The sequence below is a fragment of the Palaemon carinicauda genome, chromosome 39, assembly GCF_036898095.1.
Source record: "Palaemon carinicauda isolate YSFRI2023 chromosome 39, ASM3689809v2, whole genome shotgun sequence".
Taxonomy (NCBI): Eukaryota; Metazoa; Arthropoda; class Malacostraca; order Decapoda; family Palaemonidae; genus Palaemon; species Palaemon carinicauda.
In genome coordinates this window covers 14,324,476-14,341,901 of record NC_090763.1, presented here as the reverse complement: position 1 = coordinate 14,341,901, position 17,426 = coordinate 14,324,476, and the positions used below count along the sequence as shown (strand labels likewise).

General features: G+C 42.0%; 2 protein-coding genes across 3 annotated transcripts in view; one reads left to right on the top strand and one right to left on the bottom strand.

The window, feature by feature from the left end:
* The window catches only part of LOC137631016 (testis-expressed protein 9-like), a 104,846-nt gene extending 91,239 nt beyond the window's left edge, over window positions 1-13,607 (top strand). Inside the window, exon 8 of the mRNA XM_068362563.1 lies at window positions 11,434-13,607. The gene's annotated coding sequence lies outside the window, so the exon portion shown is untranslated. The remainder of the gene's footprint in view (window positions 1-11,433) is intronic.
* The window catches only part of LOC137631015 (uncharacterized), a 28,353-nt gene continuing 20,196 nt past the window's right edge, over window positions 9,270-17,426 (bottom strand). For both annotated transcript variants that reach the window (XM_068362562.1, XM_068362561.1), the window contains exon 2: window positions 9,270-11,038. In XM_068362562.1, coding sequence (XP_068218663.1) covers window positions 9,526-10,857 — 1,332 coding nt within the window. In that variant the 5' untranslated portion in view covers window positions 10,858-11,038 and the 3' untranslated portion in view covers window positions 9,270-9,525. The remainder of the gene's footprint in view (window positions 11,039-17,426) is intronic.

Here is a 17,426-nt window from a genome sequence, read left to right as displayed (position 1 = left end):
AACCAACTCATGGCAGACGTCAGGGAGTTGAAGGGTAAGAGTGCAGTGGGTAGTGACCTAGTGAGTGGAAGTGTTGTGAAAAGTGTTAGTGTTGCGCTTGAGGGTGCGTCTGTTCGTGCCTGTCGTCCTCCCAGTCCGGGACCTCTTGCAAGCTCCCAAGCCCAGGGGAGAAGCAATGTCGTACGACCAAAGGGTTCGACAGGCTTTAATCAGCGGACAGACGTTCCCTCCGTGGTTTCGGACGTATCTTGCCAAGATCGCCCCACCCACAAGAAGACGAGAGAGCCCATTTATTCCTCGTCTGCGGAAGATGTTTCTCGGAAGAAACAATGGACCAAGGTCTCACGACCTCTCAAACGCAAGGTCCCTTCCGCGCAAGTCCAACGGCCCAGTTGTAGCCACTGGGTCAGTTCGGACTCGCTGCAGTCTTCAGATGACTGCACACCTCCTAAGAGAGGCAAAGAGGTACCGCAACAGGCAGTAACACCGTCTGTTGCCGCACCTGCTACTGTAGACCCTAAGTGGGCTTTGCTGCAGACCATGCAGACACAGTTGTCATCGTTAATGCAGGACTTTCGTGCGGAGAAGGTTGACGCTGCACCCGTTAGCCTACAACCAACCACGGTTGTGCGTCCAGTTGACGCTGAGGCTACCTTCTCCCGCACTCCAGCTGTGAGAGTCCCGCCACCCATGCGCACTGTACCCTGCCAGCCGCATGTTGACGTTCGCCGACGCACGGAACCCTCCGTTGACGTTCGCGAGTTACAACAACAACAACCTAAGTTGTTTTGTTTTGACGCGGTGCGTCAACCTCCGCAACCCACTGTGGTTACCCCTGCTCGCCCACAGCAGACTATACAGTCGGGAGTAGACGCTTTGCGCCCCCGCGCAGCTATGGTTGTTGCCTGCTCTCAGACTGACCAACAGTTCCATGACGTTGCGTCCAGTGCAGCCACGCATGCACCCGTGCTGCCGGACTCAGCTGACCAGCCAATGCCTACTCCTTTGCCGCTTCCTCTTCAGCATTCAGACGATGGACTCTCTGATGATGACGACGCTGCACACCTTGACGACCCGCACACGGACATCGACGAACCCAAGACCACGCCTCCCTCCCTGGACTTTAGAAAAGTACTTGCACTGTTCAAGGACTTGTATTCAGATCAGTTTGTTTCTGCGGCCCCACGCTCACCTCCATCTGAGTTCGCTTTAGGCACGCAGTCATCCGCGCCTGCCTTTACGAAGCTCGTCCTCGCCCGCTCGTCCAAGAGAGCTTTAAGGGTGTTGGGAGATTGGATGCAGTCCAAAAAGCACCTGGGGAAGACAGCATTCTTGTTTCCCTCTGCGAAACTCGCTTCCAGATCGAGCGTCTGGTATGCCACGGGAGAAGTTCTCGGCTTGGGAGTTCCTGCCTCTGCCCAGGGCGACTTCTCAAGTCTAGTAGACTCTCCCCGCAGGCTGGCCATGAGACGCTCCAAGATTTGTTGGACTCCTTCAGATTTAGATCATCTGATGAAAGGAGTGTTCAGAGCGTTCGAAGTGTTTAACTTTTTGGACTGGTGTTTGGGAGCGTTGAGCAGGAAGACCTCCCCTTCTGACAAGGAAACTTCCATGCTCATTATGTCCTGCATGGACAAGGCCATACGGGACGGTTCCAGTGAGCTTGCGGCTTCGTTCGTTTCCGGGGTCCTCAAGAAACGAGAAAACCTTTGCTCCTTCTTGTCAGCTGGAGTAACACAATGTCAGAGGTCGGAGCTTATGTTTGCTCCTCTCTCGAAGTGCCTTTTCCCAGAGGAGTTGATCAAGGAGATTGCTGCCTCCTTGATTCAAAAAGACACGCATGACCTAGTTGCGTCATCTGCACGCAAAGCCACCCCTTTGCCTTCCGTGTCTAGACCCAGGATGGATACTCCAGCGTCAAGATTTATTCCGCCCTTTCGTGGCAGAGCCTCCAGCAGAGGAAGTGCTCGTGCCGAAGGGAAACGTGGGAGCAAGAAGAAAGGTACCAAGTCCTTTAGAGGCAGAGTCTGACTGCCACCTTCTTCAGACAGCAGTGGGAGCCAGACTCAAGAACTACTGGCAGTCCTGGGAGAACAGGGGCGCAGATGCACAATCTGTGAAGTTGCTCAGAGAGGGGTACAAGATCCCATTCTTGCGCAAGCCCCCTCTAGCAACGACTCCCATCGACCTCTCTCCCAGGTACAGAGAGGAGGACAAGCGACTAGCTTTGAAGCAAGAGGTGTCTCTCTTACTAGAAAAGGGAGCGGTAGTCAAAGTCCGGGACCATCAATCCCCGGGCTTCTACAACCGTCTCTTCTTAGTGGTAAAGAAGACAGGAGGGTGGAGACCGGTGCTAGACGTCAGTGCTCTGAATGTCTTTGTCACCAAGCAGACGTTCGCCATGGAGACGACAAAGTCTGTTCTAGCAGCGGTCAGGAAGGAAGACTGGATGGTCTCTTTAGACCTCAAGGACGCTTACTTTCACGTCCCCATCCACCCAGATTCCCAACCATTTCTAAGGTTCGTTTACGGGAAGGTTGTCTACCAATTTCAAGCCCTGTGCTTTGGCCTAAGCATGGCGCCTCTTGTCTTTACGAAACTGATGAGGAATATTGCCAAATTCCTGCATTTAGCAGACATCAGAGCCTCCCTCTATTTGGACGACTGGCTTTTAAGAGCTTCGTCCAGTCGTCGCTGTCTGGAGAATCTAAAGTGGACTCTAGATCTGACCAAGGAATTGGGTCTCCTGGTCAATATGGAAAAGTCCCAACTGGTCCCATCCCAAACTATAGTGTACCTAGGGATGGAGATTCACAGTCAAGCTTTTCGGGCTTTTCCGTCAGCCCCCAGAATAAGTCAAGCCCAAGGATGCATCCAGAACATGCTAATGAAGGACCGATGTTCAGTCAGACAGTGGATGAGTCTGATAGGGACGCTTTCATCACTGGACCAGTTCATTGCGTTAGGGAGACTGCACCTCCGTCCCCTTCAATTTCACCTGGCTGTTCACTGGAGAAAGGACAAGACGCTATAAGCGGTCTCGATCCCTATTTCCGAGAAGATGAAGTCATCACTGACCTGGTGGAAGGACAACATCAACCTCAGAGAGGGTCTGCCACTGACTGTTCAGACCCCCAACCACGTTCTCTTCTCGGACGCATCGGACACGGGCTGGGGTGTGACATTAGACGGTCGGGAATGCTCGGGCACCTGGAACTCGGAGCAAAGAGCGTTACATATCAACTGCAAGGAGCTACTGGCAGTTCATCTGGCCTTGAAAAGCTTCAAGTCCCTCCTTCTAGGCAAGGTGGTGGAGGTGAACTCCGACAACACCACGGCCTTGGCGTACATCTCCAAGCAAGGAGGGACCCATTCTCTGAAGTTGTACGAGATCGCAAGGGACCTCCTCACCTGGTCAAGAGATCTAAACCTGTCTCTAGTAACGAGGTTCATTCAAGGCAACATGAATGTCATGGCGGACCGCCTCAGTCGGAAGGGTCAAATCATCCCAACAGAATGGACCCTTCACAAGAATGTATGCAAGAGACTTTGGGCCACATGGGGCCAACCTACCATAGATCTCTTTGCAACCTCAATGACCAAGAGACTCCCAAATTATTGCTCGCCAATCCCGGACCCAGCAGCAGTTCATATAGATGCCTTTCTACTGGATTGGTCCCATCTAGACCTTTATGCATTCCCCCCGTTCAAGATTGTCAACAAAGTACTGCAGAAGTTCGCCTCTCACGAAGGGACAAGGTTGACGTTGGTTGCTCCCCTCTGGCCCGCGAGAGAATGGTTCACCGAGGTACTGCAATGGCTAGTGGACGTTCCCAGAACTCTTCCGCTAAGAGTGGACCTTCTACGTCAGCCACACGTAAAGAAGGTACACCCAAGCCTCCACGCTCTTTGTCTGACTGCCTTCAGACTATCGAAAGACTCTCGAGAGCTAGAGGCTTTTCGAAGGAGGCAGCCAGGGCGATTGCTAGAGCAAGGAGGACATCCACTCTTAGAGTCTACCAGTCGAAGTGGGAAGTCTTCCGAAGCTGGTGCAAGTCGGTATCAGTATCCTCAACCAGTACCTCTGTAACTCAAATAGCTGACTTCCTTTTATATCTGAGGAAGGTAAGATCTCTTTCAGCTCCCACGATCAAGGGTTACAGAAGCATGTTGGCAGCAGTCTTCCGTCACAGAGGCTTAGATCTTTCCAACAACAAAGATCTACAGGACCTCCTTAAGTCTTTTGAGACCTCGAAGGAGCGTCGTTTGGCCACACCAGGTTGGAATTTAGACGTGGTACTAAGATTCCTTATGTCAGAAAAGTTCGAGCCGCTACAATCAGCCTCCTTTAAAGATCTCACTTTAAAGACTCTTTTCCTCGTCTGCTTAGCTACAGCTAAAAGAGTCAGTGAGATACACGCCTTCAGCAGGAACATCGGATTTTCATCTGAGACGGCTACATGTTCTTTACAGCTTGGTTTTCTAGCCAAAAACGAACTACCTTCTCGTCCTTGGCCGAAATCGTTCGATATTCCAAGCCTTTCTAATTTGGTTGGAAATGAACTAGAAAGAGCCTTGTGCCCTGTTAGAGCTCTTAAGTTCTATTTAAAACGAACTAAACCTTTACGAGGACTGTCAGAAGCTTTATGGTGTGCTATTAAGAAACCTTCTTTACCTATGTCGAAGAATGCAGTTTCCTATTATATTAGACTGTTGATACGAGAAGCTCATTCCCATCTGAATGAGGAAGACCATGCTTTGCTGAAGGTAAGGACACATGAAGTTAGAGCTGTCGCAACTTCAGTGGCCTTCAAACAAAACAGATCTCTGCAGAGTATAATGGACGCAACCTATTGGAGAAGCAAGTCAGTGTTCGCGTCTTTTTATCTTAAAGATGTCCAGTCTCTTTACGAGAACTGCTACACCCTGGGACCATTCGTAGTAGCGAGTGCAGTAGTGGGTGAGGGCTCAACCACTACATTCCCCTAATTCCATAACCTTTTTAATCTTTCTCTTGAAATGTTTTTTATTGTTGTTTTTGGGTTGTCCGGAAGGCTAAGAAGCCTTTTGCATCCTGGTTGATTTGGCGGGTGGTCAAATTCTTTTCTTGAGAAGCGCCTAGATTAGAGGTTTTGATGAGGTCCTTTAGTATGGGTTGCAACCCTTGATACTTCAGCTCCTAGGAGTCGCACAGCATCCTATGAGGATCGCGAGGCTCAGTAAGGAAGACGTACTTAAAAAGGCAGAGTAATTGTTCAAGTCGACTTCCTTACCAGGTACTTATTTATTTTATGTTTGTTATTTTGAATAACTGCTAAAATGAAATACAAAATACTTAGCTCTTAATAATGTAAACATGTAATGCTGGTCTCTACCCACCCCCCTGGGTGTGAATCAGCTTATATGATCACCGGCTAAGTTTAATATTGAAAAATGTTATTTTTATTAATAAAATAAATTTTTGAATATACTTACCCGGTGATCATATATTAAAGGACCCTCCCTTCCTCCCCAATAGAGACCCAGTGGACCGGGGAGAAAATTGGTTCTGTGTTTACATGGAGTACTTGAGTACCTGCTCGACAGATGGCGCTGTTGATGTACACCCCCACCTTTATAGCGATCGCTGGCGTATTTTGTCCTTAGGTTTTTCTGTCGGGCAGCAGAGCTGACAGCTTATATGATCACCGGGTAAGTATATTCAAAAATTTATTTTATTAATAAAAATAACATTTTTTAAGCTATTTATCTACCAATTTTAAATCCAAATACAGTTCTGTACATAGTTGTAAAGAGGAATAAATTTACAATATTTTGTATGAAGGAATTTTTTCTAAAGTATATTTTCTATTTTTAATATTTTCAAACATAAAATATGTAAATATATAAATATTTACATAAAAAATACTGAAAATATGGAAAATTCCTACTGGCATTTTGTTTATATTGTAATAAGCAAAATTTGTGGAAATTTTTGTTAATTATGTTCAATACTTTTCGATAAATATTGGATTTAATTTTTTTTGTTTTAATAGATTTTTTATTCATTTAGGAAAAAAATAATAGTCCGAAAATTATAAAACTTGCACAGATTTATCTTTGCACTAGGAGGTATAACATATAGAAAAATTAGATTCACCCAGTGATAAATAACGGTTTTGGGTTCAATGGCGGATGCTCTCCTTAACCTGAAAGAGGACATTGCAGGGTCTTTCCCTCAATGCTTTCTTGTCCCCTGGAAGCATTAGCTCTAAATATGAGAGTTAGCATATCTTTTGCTGCTTTAAAGTTGGGCATTGAATTTCTTTCCCTTGAATTCTTCTAAGCCTGCCAGGGAAGTTCATTTGCAATCGCTGCCTTACTAGTTGTTTTCATATGGAGATTGGCTCTAAAATTAAAGAGATTAAACCAACCATGGTTGGCACTAAAGGATGTGGTTGATATTTAGCTGTTTTTGGCTCTCGAGTTTTTGTAATAGATTTTTGCATTTTCTTGGATAGACTAGGGATCAAGCTTAGAGCCACTATACATTAATGCTGATCATGGATTCAAATGTTAGAAGTTTTTCCATCTCAGTAACTTTGCTTCTGTTCTTAGAAATAATGATTACTGTATCAGCAGAAAATTCTATTGGTGATGGACTTAGGACTTACTGTGGTTTCTCAAAATTTCTATAATCTTGGAAGTCAAGGTCTGCCAATTCAGTATCCAGGCTATCCACTTCCTATTAGGTTTTCACTTGGATGCTTGTGCTGGTAACAGAATAGTCACACAGGAATAAAATACTGTAAGGTTACAGAGATACCTGGCCAAATGCTTGTGATGTCATCATGACCAGTACAAATTCAACACCTTTAGTGACTTCATTTATACCAGCACTTGGGTCGTCGGGTCAACTAAAATTCAGATTGAAACCAATTACTTGGGCAACACATTTAAGGATGGAAAAGGTATTTACTTTGGTTTGCCTGACAGAGGACAGTAACCAAAGGTTAGTCTCATTGGTGCAGGAGTTTCTACAAAGGCTCAATCTCTCTGACAATATATGGTATGCCTTGACCAATCATTTCATCTACCATGAAAAGGTAGTTATATGCAGTCATTTCTGGACTAAGCTGATCCTTGGACCCCAACTAGACAGCCAACCACTCATTTTAGACAGCGTACAAAGAATTCTTCTTTGGTTGAAGACTTAAAATCTCAAGATAGGATTTTCTTTTCTGTCTTTCTTGTGAAGTCCATTTTACATATGCCTCAGATCCTGGTGGTTTCACCTTTTTGATTTAAAAACATTATACACTTAGCCTCCACAAACCAAGGCTTATCTCATCAACTATTGAGAGTTATATCTTCCTAGGTCTAAGCCTTTGCTCTTCATGTGAGAAGCAATACAGTAAGAGGAAGAGAAATAAGATAAAATAGTGTTCCTGAGTGTACCCTCAAGCAAGAGAACTCTAACACAAGACAGTGGAAGGCCATGGTACGGAGGCTATGGCACTACCCAAGACTAGAGAACAATGGTTTGATTTTGGAGTGTCCTTCTGGAAGAGCTCCTTACCATAGCTAAAGAGTCTCTTTTACCCTTACCAAGAGGAGAGTGGCCACTGAATAATGAGTACAGTAACCTCTTGGGCGAAGAAGAATTGTTTGTTAATCTTAGTGTTGTTAGGTGTATGAGGACAGAGGAGAATATCTAAAGAATAGGCAAAGGGAAAATGAACCGTAACCAGTAAGGGGGATCAGGTCTTCCTCTCAAAATGGTCTTATACATCTGCAAAGTTGAATGATAACTGTTGGGGACTTCCCATGTTGGATCTATTTGAAAGTAGCCTCAACGTTAAAACCCAGTAGGGCCATGTGGCATATTACATGCTGTTGAGATAATTTTGAAAGCTAAGAAATGCAACGATATTCATAACAACTGATTATAAATATGTGTATTAATAATCGATATTATAGATTCATTTAGCTTCTGAGCCATGAAAATTTGGTTACAAGGTCTAGTTAAAGGACAAAATAAGGTTACCATATATTAAAGCTACTCATACAACCAAGGTCACTCTTGGTCAAGTTATATAGTCTTTAAGCCTCTCTTGCTAGGGTGCAACTGCTTTGCCTTCGCAAGACAATTAAGTAATAAATGTACAGTTGCAGTGACATCAGATGGCAGAAGAGAATTTTAAATCTACAAAATGAAGACTGGATAGCTGTTGACAATCCTAATCTTCCAAAAGTGTGATTATTAAAGGTTGAGACGATATAGCCAATTTAATTTCATGGAGGGAACCAAGTATAATACGTACCAAATGGTGATATGTCGTCAGTTAGAAGATAAATTCATCATTCAAGGTTCTGTGACAAGTTCAACAGAGCCTGAACCCGTGGTTCTCCCTTATGTACGTTGGTACATTGGTCCTAGTGCAGGAAGGACAGTACAGTATTTCTTTGGTTATGTTGTACTGAATTTCCCATTCTAGCCTTTATATGAAAGTCCTAGGGGACCACACAGCACCCTAACCCCCAAAAACACTTGTTTTTTGACACCCAGTTAATGTTTACATTTTTGGTCTTCAAAATCAGTTTTGGCTGTGTCTTACAAATCAAATGCTTCCATTGCTCTGCCATTATTCTTCTTACCTCACAGATTAGTTGTTACAGTAGTAGTACACGCTATCATTTTCTGTTAAAAAAAAATTATAATTCAATAAGAAAAGGTTTGTATAGTGAGATTCTTTGTAAATTCCTCTGCATATCCGCATGCAAATGGATACCCAGGGGCAGCTTTACAATATTTTGGATATGTAAAATCTAATAATTATTTAGAGGACTTTGCATATGCTAGTGCTAGGTGAAGTCATTCCCCAATTTCCCTCCAGTAGGTACTGCTCAACGGGCTGGCAGAAGGAAACTTTCTTTGTAATGTCCATTTTCTGCAGCTGTATAATTTTTCATTTATTTCCTCTAATATTTTCTCACTGAAGATATTTTTCGACTTGTCATTCTTTAATTTTTCTTCATCGAATAACAGATCTGTTAGGATGGAACTATGCATCTATAAATTTGACTAATTGGGTTAAATTGCTAATAACTATAACAAAGTTATTGTTCTTGTAGTAGAGACTAGTCACAGTACTAATATACTTGTACTCTTTTAAATTTCATGTATATGTTTACTATTAAAAAGGTAGAAGGCATAAAGGTATCCTGTAGTATTTTTGTCCTAAATTTCTTAGGAAAAAAATGAAATAACTCAAGGATAGGGGTTTTTTTTATATTAAAATGTCTATAATGATTAATAATTCAGTCTTACATTCAGTCTTACAAAGACCATAATAAGCGGACTAAAATTACAACCAAAACCTTTAAATTTACACACTGTAGTGCTTAAGATACTCTTGGAGAACATAAACTAAGCTAAAAGAATGCCAAAAGATTAATAATTAATCAAGTCTTACAAAGACCATAATAGCTGAGCTAAAATTACAAGTAAAACATTAAAATGTAATAAACGCGGTATTGCTTAAGCTACTCTGGGAAAACATAAACCGTAAGGTTACATTCCTCACAAATGATGGTTGAAACAAATGTAGAACAATTAACGGTTAACATTGATGGAGTGAATTCACAGTAGCAGTTTGGACACTCTTCTGGACAACTTTCTACAGGGAAATGAATAACCAAATAATTATCATTTTTTATCACTCCTTCTGGAAGCTGAAAATCATTACTCTGTGTATCATATTTGCGACACTTTCTTTTTCTAGGACCACCAAAGCTTTCGTTTACCTTCTTTCTTTTCCCACTGGATATTTCAATAGTCTCTCGGTTTTCAGAGATCAGCGATTCGTTTACACCAGCATCTGCTTTTCCTCTGCATGCATCTTGAATAGTAACATACTCAATGGTCTGGTCCAATCCCCCTATTGTAAATGCAGATAAAAGTTCGTCGTCAGGCTCGTCTTGTTCCAGTTGTTCGTCGGACAATATTTCTCCCGCACTTTCATCAACCTGAGCTGTGTCTGTGGTTTCTTTATTTGTTGAAGGTATTTCAGAAGATGACTGGTGGGAGATGGTCACTGATTTGGGTAAATGGGAATCTCTCGATGCGTGTTGAATTCGATATTTGAACAATTCACTTCTATCTTCCTCACTGTTATTTTTACTTTGGGATTCTCCTGAAGAAGATACACTTTCCTCATGTGAACTGTCTGCAGAATTGTCACTCACGTTTAAAGCTTCATTTGGTGCAGATAATCTAATTTCCTCTAAAAGATTTGAATTGTCAGATACTTCCTCCTCTGATTCTAAACAATTAGAGTTTTGAGAGTCTTTATTAGAATGACATGACTGTTTGCCTAAGTTTTTCCTCTCCAGATATTTCCAGCATTCCTGTAGTTCATTCTTCCATGGATCGTGATTTTCAATTGCACTTAATTTACACACGTAGTCCCTAACCATCCCAAGTACTTCTTCTACCGTAGGAGACCCTTTTAAATTTCGACAAAATCTCTCGATTACAAGTTCTCTTCGCAAAAAATATGAAAGGTATTCTGTACTAGATGTTTGCCACTTTAAAAATTCATGTTTACCAGATTCGTTTTGTTTACATTTATGTGTACTGGAATAATAGACTTCCTGAAGATAATCACAAGTAGCGATTTTCACTGTACAGTGGATACAATTAAGTTGCCCAAGAAAAAGATGATGGGCCAAATCTTTTCCCACAGCTGTAGAATTACATGTATAACAAAAGGCCTCCTCCTCTTCCTTTATATGATCAAACCACATTTGATCAACTGTTTCATTCTCTTCACTTTTGTCAGAATTATCAGTTTGATTAAGAACAATAGGAGCCATGACTAGATCTTATTGGATAATTATGTCAAATTTAAGGGAGGAGTAACTTATGTTGTCTTTTTTGACTGATGAACTAGACTCCCACTATTCCTCAAAACAACATATTTGATATTGGAACATCTAGTAAATTTATGTGTTGAAACATATCCAGTAACTGAAGACGGATAGAGCTAGCACGTTTCTGTGGAATAGAAAAGTAAATAATTATTGGAGGTAGTTTACAGATAGATATCTCCCCAAAGTATTTAAGTAATTATATAGTTTAAGAATACAATAGTGATCCTAAAAACTGTTTAGCTACTATTAAACTGACCTTTTAAATTATGGTCTTGCATAAGTGTTTATATACTAAAAAAAAAAAAATCAACATAACCTAAGCAATAAGCTTTGGTTAAATTAATATCTTGTACATTAAAGTTAACTACAACTTTGGATGTTATTTATTAGAATTAAAAATTAACATTTTAATTGTTAAGATTTATATTTAAGGTGGCTTATACCCTAGAGTCAAAAGTAATTGCTTCCAAGTTGCAATCAAGTGACTGCACTCACTGAATAAGAATATTTTCTTTTCAGGACTTGTCAAGACCGCGATATTACAAAATTCAACCGCAAATCTTCCATCTCCGACATTTAATAGATAGTGGTGTTTTTTGCTACTGAATTAATGGCCTAATTTTTATCACATATTTTAGACAAAATATTTTTAGATCTCCAGAAAAGTTAAGTAGTAAAGATTATAACTAGTGAAAGAAATAAATTGAGGTACATTATATAATAATGAACTTGAAGAAGTGGAATCCAGTGAAAAAAATCTATATAAATAGGATTTCGTTAATTGATTTAGAACATACAAAATGTGGCCCAGACCTCTGAGTGTCATCTGCTATAAATCGTGTGATAAATCTGGGATTGATGATATATATATATATATATAAAAAATTACACCAATGACAAAACATAGCGTGTAAATGCAAATTTAAAAGTGCTCTTCTTGATGTCTGAAAAGAAACATACTCTTGATAAGGTTTGTGAAAGAAAGAAATTCTTAGTTACGTAAGAATCCTATTATGGACAGCAAAGTCAGTACAGTAATTCCTCATCAATTAGAGGTTCACTTATCGTGCACTCAGTATATTGGTGAATTTTATTTATTATATGTAAATCTATGGTGCGGGTTTCTGTGGGCTAATATGTTCAGTACAGTATTATATTTTCTAAGATTTTAAATTTTTTGTTGTCATTTTCAGGCCAAAAATTGAATACAATAAATTATTAGATTAATTTATACAGTACAACACATTAAATAAGATACTGTATATTAAAAGCAAATGCATAGTGTACTGTAGGTGGTATTGTACAAAAAATCTTACAACTGCATAGAAAACGAAACTTGGCAAGCATTGGAAAGTGGCCTAGCCTACTTAGCCAAGGTGATTTCGTGCATGGCACACAATTGGCTGGTAGATCAGACACGACCACTCAGAGCATGCTTTTAGGTATTCTGGCCGCTCATTGGGTGTATGACCGCAGGATCCCTCTCAAGCCACCTGCAGCACTCGGCACACCGTATTTTCCAATTTGCTTTTATGCACACATACGCAACATCGCTCTGCATCTTTATTTGTCTTTTTTGATTTTTGGCATTTTTATGTAATTGTGAAATACTTTGAAACCCTATGATACCTGCCAAACATCCTACACCTGGCTTCTGGCAGTGAACACAACTGTCAGATTATGATGTTTAGTATAGTGGAAAAGATTAAACTTCTTGACATGCTAAAGGATGGGAGAAGCAACGCGGACGTAGGCTGCCATGAAGGCATCAGTGAATCTACCATTTGCAATATCAAAACGGCCGAAAAGAATATAAGGATGATATAATGTCACTTTACAAGATAGAAGGAAAGGTGGTACCTTCCTGCAATAAAGCTATTATAAGGATGGATTCACCATTAGCCCTTTAGATAAATGACTTTAGGAAGGAAAACATGGCACTAGATTCCAAGACCATATGTGAGCATGCCAGGCAATTCTACAGCAAGTTTACAGATGGCAGTGACGACGACCCAGAACCAGGATGATCTCCCACTAATCCAACAGAATTCAATACCAGCAAGGGGTGGTTAGAGAAATTTCAAAGGAAGTACAACATTATGTGTGTGTCCCTACATAGAGGAGCTGCCTCTAGTGACAAACCATCCGCTGATGAGTACGTGAACCAGAAACTGCTAATCACCATGGGTGCTCCTTCAGCTGAAATTGGGGTTACTACACTGGATGACGACAAAATGCACACTGAAGCGGTGCTTTCAGAGTAACATTAACATACTTTTTTGCTGTACAATACATTTATCTCATCATTGTCATCATCTACATAGTTAGTTAATGCTCTGCTGATCACGGTCATGATCATCACCAATCAAATTTTAGTATGTGTCTTCACTGGCGAGTGTCCTGATTTTAATATCATCTTTAATACCTAAGGATGTGTCTGCAGTAAATGTAAGGTTTCGTTAGAATGTATTTAAAAGTGTAGAAAGGGTTTATAAGACTGGGGGAGTGTGTATAAAAGCTTCAATTTATAAATATAAAATTATGAAAATAATATAAAAAGAAATAAAATATATAATGTAGTATTGTAGAGTACCGTATCTAGTTTGTGATTTTACACCAATCTCTGGAGGTAGGGTGGGTTGAATATAACACCTGCGATAGCTGAGGGATTACCCATAGCATAGATTCGGTATAAGGGGTAAGGTTTAAAGTTTGAAAAATTATATTTTCATTATAAAATAAATTTTTGAACATACCCGGTAATTATATATACTGTATAGCTTACGTCCCTGACGTCACGGCAGAAATTTCTAAACTCGCGCCAATCGCCGATTGGGTAGCCAGGTGTACCACCTGTGCACCCTCTACCGAGGTACCTGGAACCATTCCATGATTCCTCAGATCTTCCATGCCCATAGTCTCTAGAGGGGAGGAGGGTGGGAATTAAATTATATATAACTACTGGGTATGTATGTTCAAAAATTTATTTTATAATGAAAATATCATTTTTAAACATCTGACTTACCCGGTAGTTACTGTATATATATAGCTGATTGGCACCTTTGGTGGAGGGTCAGAGATAGCCAACATTGTTGGAATTTTACTTAAGAGTTAATAAAACAAGCTTAAGGGTTCGTACCTGGTAAGGAAGCTGACTTCAATGATTCTCTGCCTCATTATGTCCGCTTTCCTTATGAGATCCAGCGATCCTCTCAGGGAGCTGAAGACCTCTAGGAGCTGTCAAACTGGTGTAAATACCTCTATGTGACAGGACCTCCTCCAATACCTTTGTTCTGGGCGCTCTCAAGGAACAAATTGACCACCTGACTAAAATCAATGATTGTGGAACACTGTCGCAATCTCTACAAACAACCATAAAAATACAAAAGTTCCAAGAGAAGAAAAGGGTATTAGGATTATGGGAATGTAGTGGTGGGTCCTTCCCCCACTACTGCACTCGCTGCTACGAATGGTCCCAGAGTGTAGCAGTCCTCATAAAGAGTCTGGACACGTTTCAAATAGTGTGAAGCGAACACAGATTTACTCCTCCAAAAGGTTGTGTCCATAATGCTCTGCAATGATCTATTTTGCTTGAAGGACACCGAAGTTGCTACAGCTCTAACTTCATGCGTCTTGACTTTTAACAGCTTGAGGTCTACCTCACGGCAATGTGCTTGAGCCTATCTTATAAAGAGCCTGATGAAGAATGAAAGGGCATTCTTTGACATCTGTAACGAAGGCTTTTTGACCGAGCACCAAAGAGCTTCCGACTTGCCTCGCAACTCTTTCGTTCTGTTTAGGTAAAACTTCAAGACTCTTACTGGCCACAGGACTCTCTCCAACTCCTCGCCAACCCCATCCGAAAGACTCGGAATCTCAAAAGCCTTGGGCCAAGGTTGAGAAGGGTGTTTATTCTTGGCGAGAAAGCCTAACTGCAATCAGCAGATAGCTTTGTTATCTCGAAAGCCAACGTTTTTACTAAACGCATGAATTTCACCGATTCTTTTAGCTGTCGCCAGACTAACCAAAAATAGAGTCTTCATCGTGAGGTCCTTAAATGAAGTTGAATGCAAGGGTCAAACCTGTCACTCATAAGGAACTTCAGGACTATATCCTGATTCCAACCTGGTGAATCCTGGTGCCATTGCTTTGATGTTTCAAACGATTTGAGAAGTTCCTGTAGGTCTTTATCATTCGAAAGGTCCAAGTTTCTGTGCCTGAATACAGTCGCTAACATACTCCTGTATCCCTTGATGGTAGAGGAAGAAAAATTGCGTTTCCGTCGAAGGTATAACAGGAAGTCAGCAATCTGAGTTATAGAGGTACTGGACGAGGAAACAGAGTTGACTCTGCACCATTCTCTAAAAGCCTTACACTTGGATTGATAAACCTTGATGGTAGAAGTCCTTGCTCTCGCAATAGCCCTAGCTGCCTCCTTTGAAAAACCTCTAGCTCTTGTAAGTTTTTCGATAGTCTGAAGGCAGTTAGATGAAGAGCTTGGAGACTTTGATGGTACCTTTCCAAGTGGGGTTGTCTGAGTAAATCTACTGTACTCTTAATGGAAGGCTTCTTGGAGTGTCCACCATCCATTCCAGTACCTCTGTGAACCATTCTCTTGAGGGCCAAAAGGGGGCCACTAGAGTCATTCTGGTTCCTTTGTGTGACTCAAACTTTTGTATCACTCTGTAAAGAAACTTGAACGGTGGAAAAGCATACACGTCCAGATTGGACCAGTCTAACAGGAAAGCATCTATGCGAACTGCTTCGGGATCTGGCACTGAGGAGCAGTAAGTTACTAGCCTCTTTGTCTGCGAGGTCACAAATAGGTCTATACAAGGACGACCCCAAAGTTGCCACAGTTTCTTGCAGACTTCTTGATGGAGTGTCCATTCCGTGGACAGAACTTGACCTCTCCTGCTGAGGCTGTCTGTCATCACATTCTTCTCCCCCGGAATGAACCTTGTTACAATGATTACATTATTTTTATTTGCCCAGATAAGATGATTCCTCGCAGTTTCGTAAAGGGACATTGAGTGGGTTCCGCCTTGCTTGGCAATGTAAGCCAATGCTGTGGTGTTGTCGGCATTGACCTGCACCACTTTGTTCAAAACTGACCCTTCGAAGCTCTTGGGGGCCAGTAGGAATGCTAACAGTTCCTATTGGTTGATGTGGAAGCTCTTCTGATCCTCTGTCTACAGCCCCGAAACTTCCAACTTGCCCAGTGTTGCTCCCCACCCCGAGTCCGAGGCGTCGGAACACAACACAAGGTCTGGGTTCCTCTGTTCTAAGGGGTGACCTTCTTGAAGCCTGTCTGGATCATTCCACCACTGAAGGTAACTTCTTATGGATTCCGAAATGGGAATGCAAATCGTCCCTAGATCTTTCTCCTTGTTCCAATGCTGATTGAGGTGTAATTGGAGAGGACGAAGATTCAGCCTTCCCAGGGAAACAAACTGTTCCAACGAGGAGAGAGTTCCCAACAGACTCATCCACTTCTGTTTCTTTAGAAAAGATTGAAGTTTCAAGATGGCTTGCTCCGTCCTTAAGGGAGACGGAAAAGCCCGAAAAACTTGACTCTGAATCACCATCCCCAAATAAAGTATCTTTTGTGATGGTGTCAGTAGAGACTTGTCTCTGTTGACGAGAAGACCCAATTCTTCTGTTAGTCTCAGAGTTATTTGAAGATCCTTCAGGCAGTGATCGTAGGAATGAGCTCTGAGAAGCCAATCGTCCAGATACAGGGAGGCTCTGATGCATCTTGAGTGCAGTATTCTTGCTACATTTAGCATTAGTTTCGTGAATATTTGAGGGGCAGTGCTGAGACCGAAACACAGGGCTCGAAACTGAAACGCTTCCTCCTTGAAAACGAACCTCAGATAATGCTTGAAGCTCGGATGAATGGGGATGTGAAAGAAAGCGTCCTGGAGGTCTAATGAGACCATCCAATCGCCCTTTCTTACTGCTGCAAGGACTGACTTTGATGTCTCTATGGAGAACTTTGTTTTCTGGACAAACGCGTTGAGTGCGCTTACGTCCAACACTGGACGCCATCCCCCCCGAGTTCTTGGGAACCAGGAACAAGCGGTTGTAGGAACCTGGTGACCGCAAGTCCCGCACCCTCTCTATGGCCCCCTTCTCCAACGAGAGACATTTGGAGTTGTAAAGCCTGCCTCTTTGACTCCACTCTGTATCTGGGAGCGAGATCTATTGAAGCTAAAACTAAAGGAGGTTTCCCTATAAATGGGATTTTGTAACCCTCCTTCAGAAGTTGTACTGACCAAAGGTCTGCTCCCCTCCCAAAGGTCTGCTCCCCTCTTCTCCCAAGCTTGCCAGAAGTTGTGTAGTCTGGCTCCTACTGCCTGAAGGCGAAAGCAGTCAGACTCTGCTTCGCCCTGTTGCGAATCCTCTCCTCTTTGCTCTCCTTCCCTCGGGTCTGGAGTTACCCCTGCTGGAAGTCTTCCCTTGAAAGGGCTGAGAAAACTTAGGGAATGGCGTTTCTTCCTTTGGTTTGA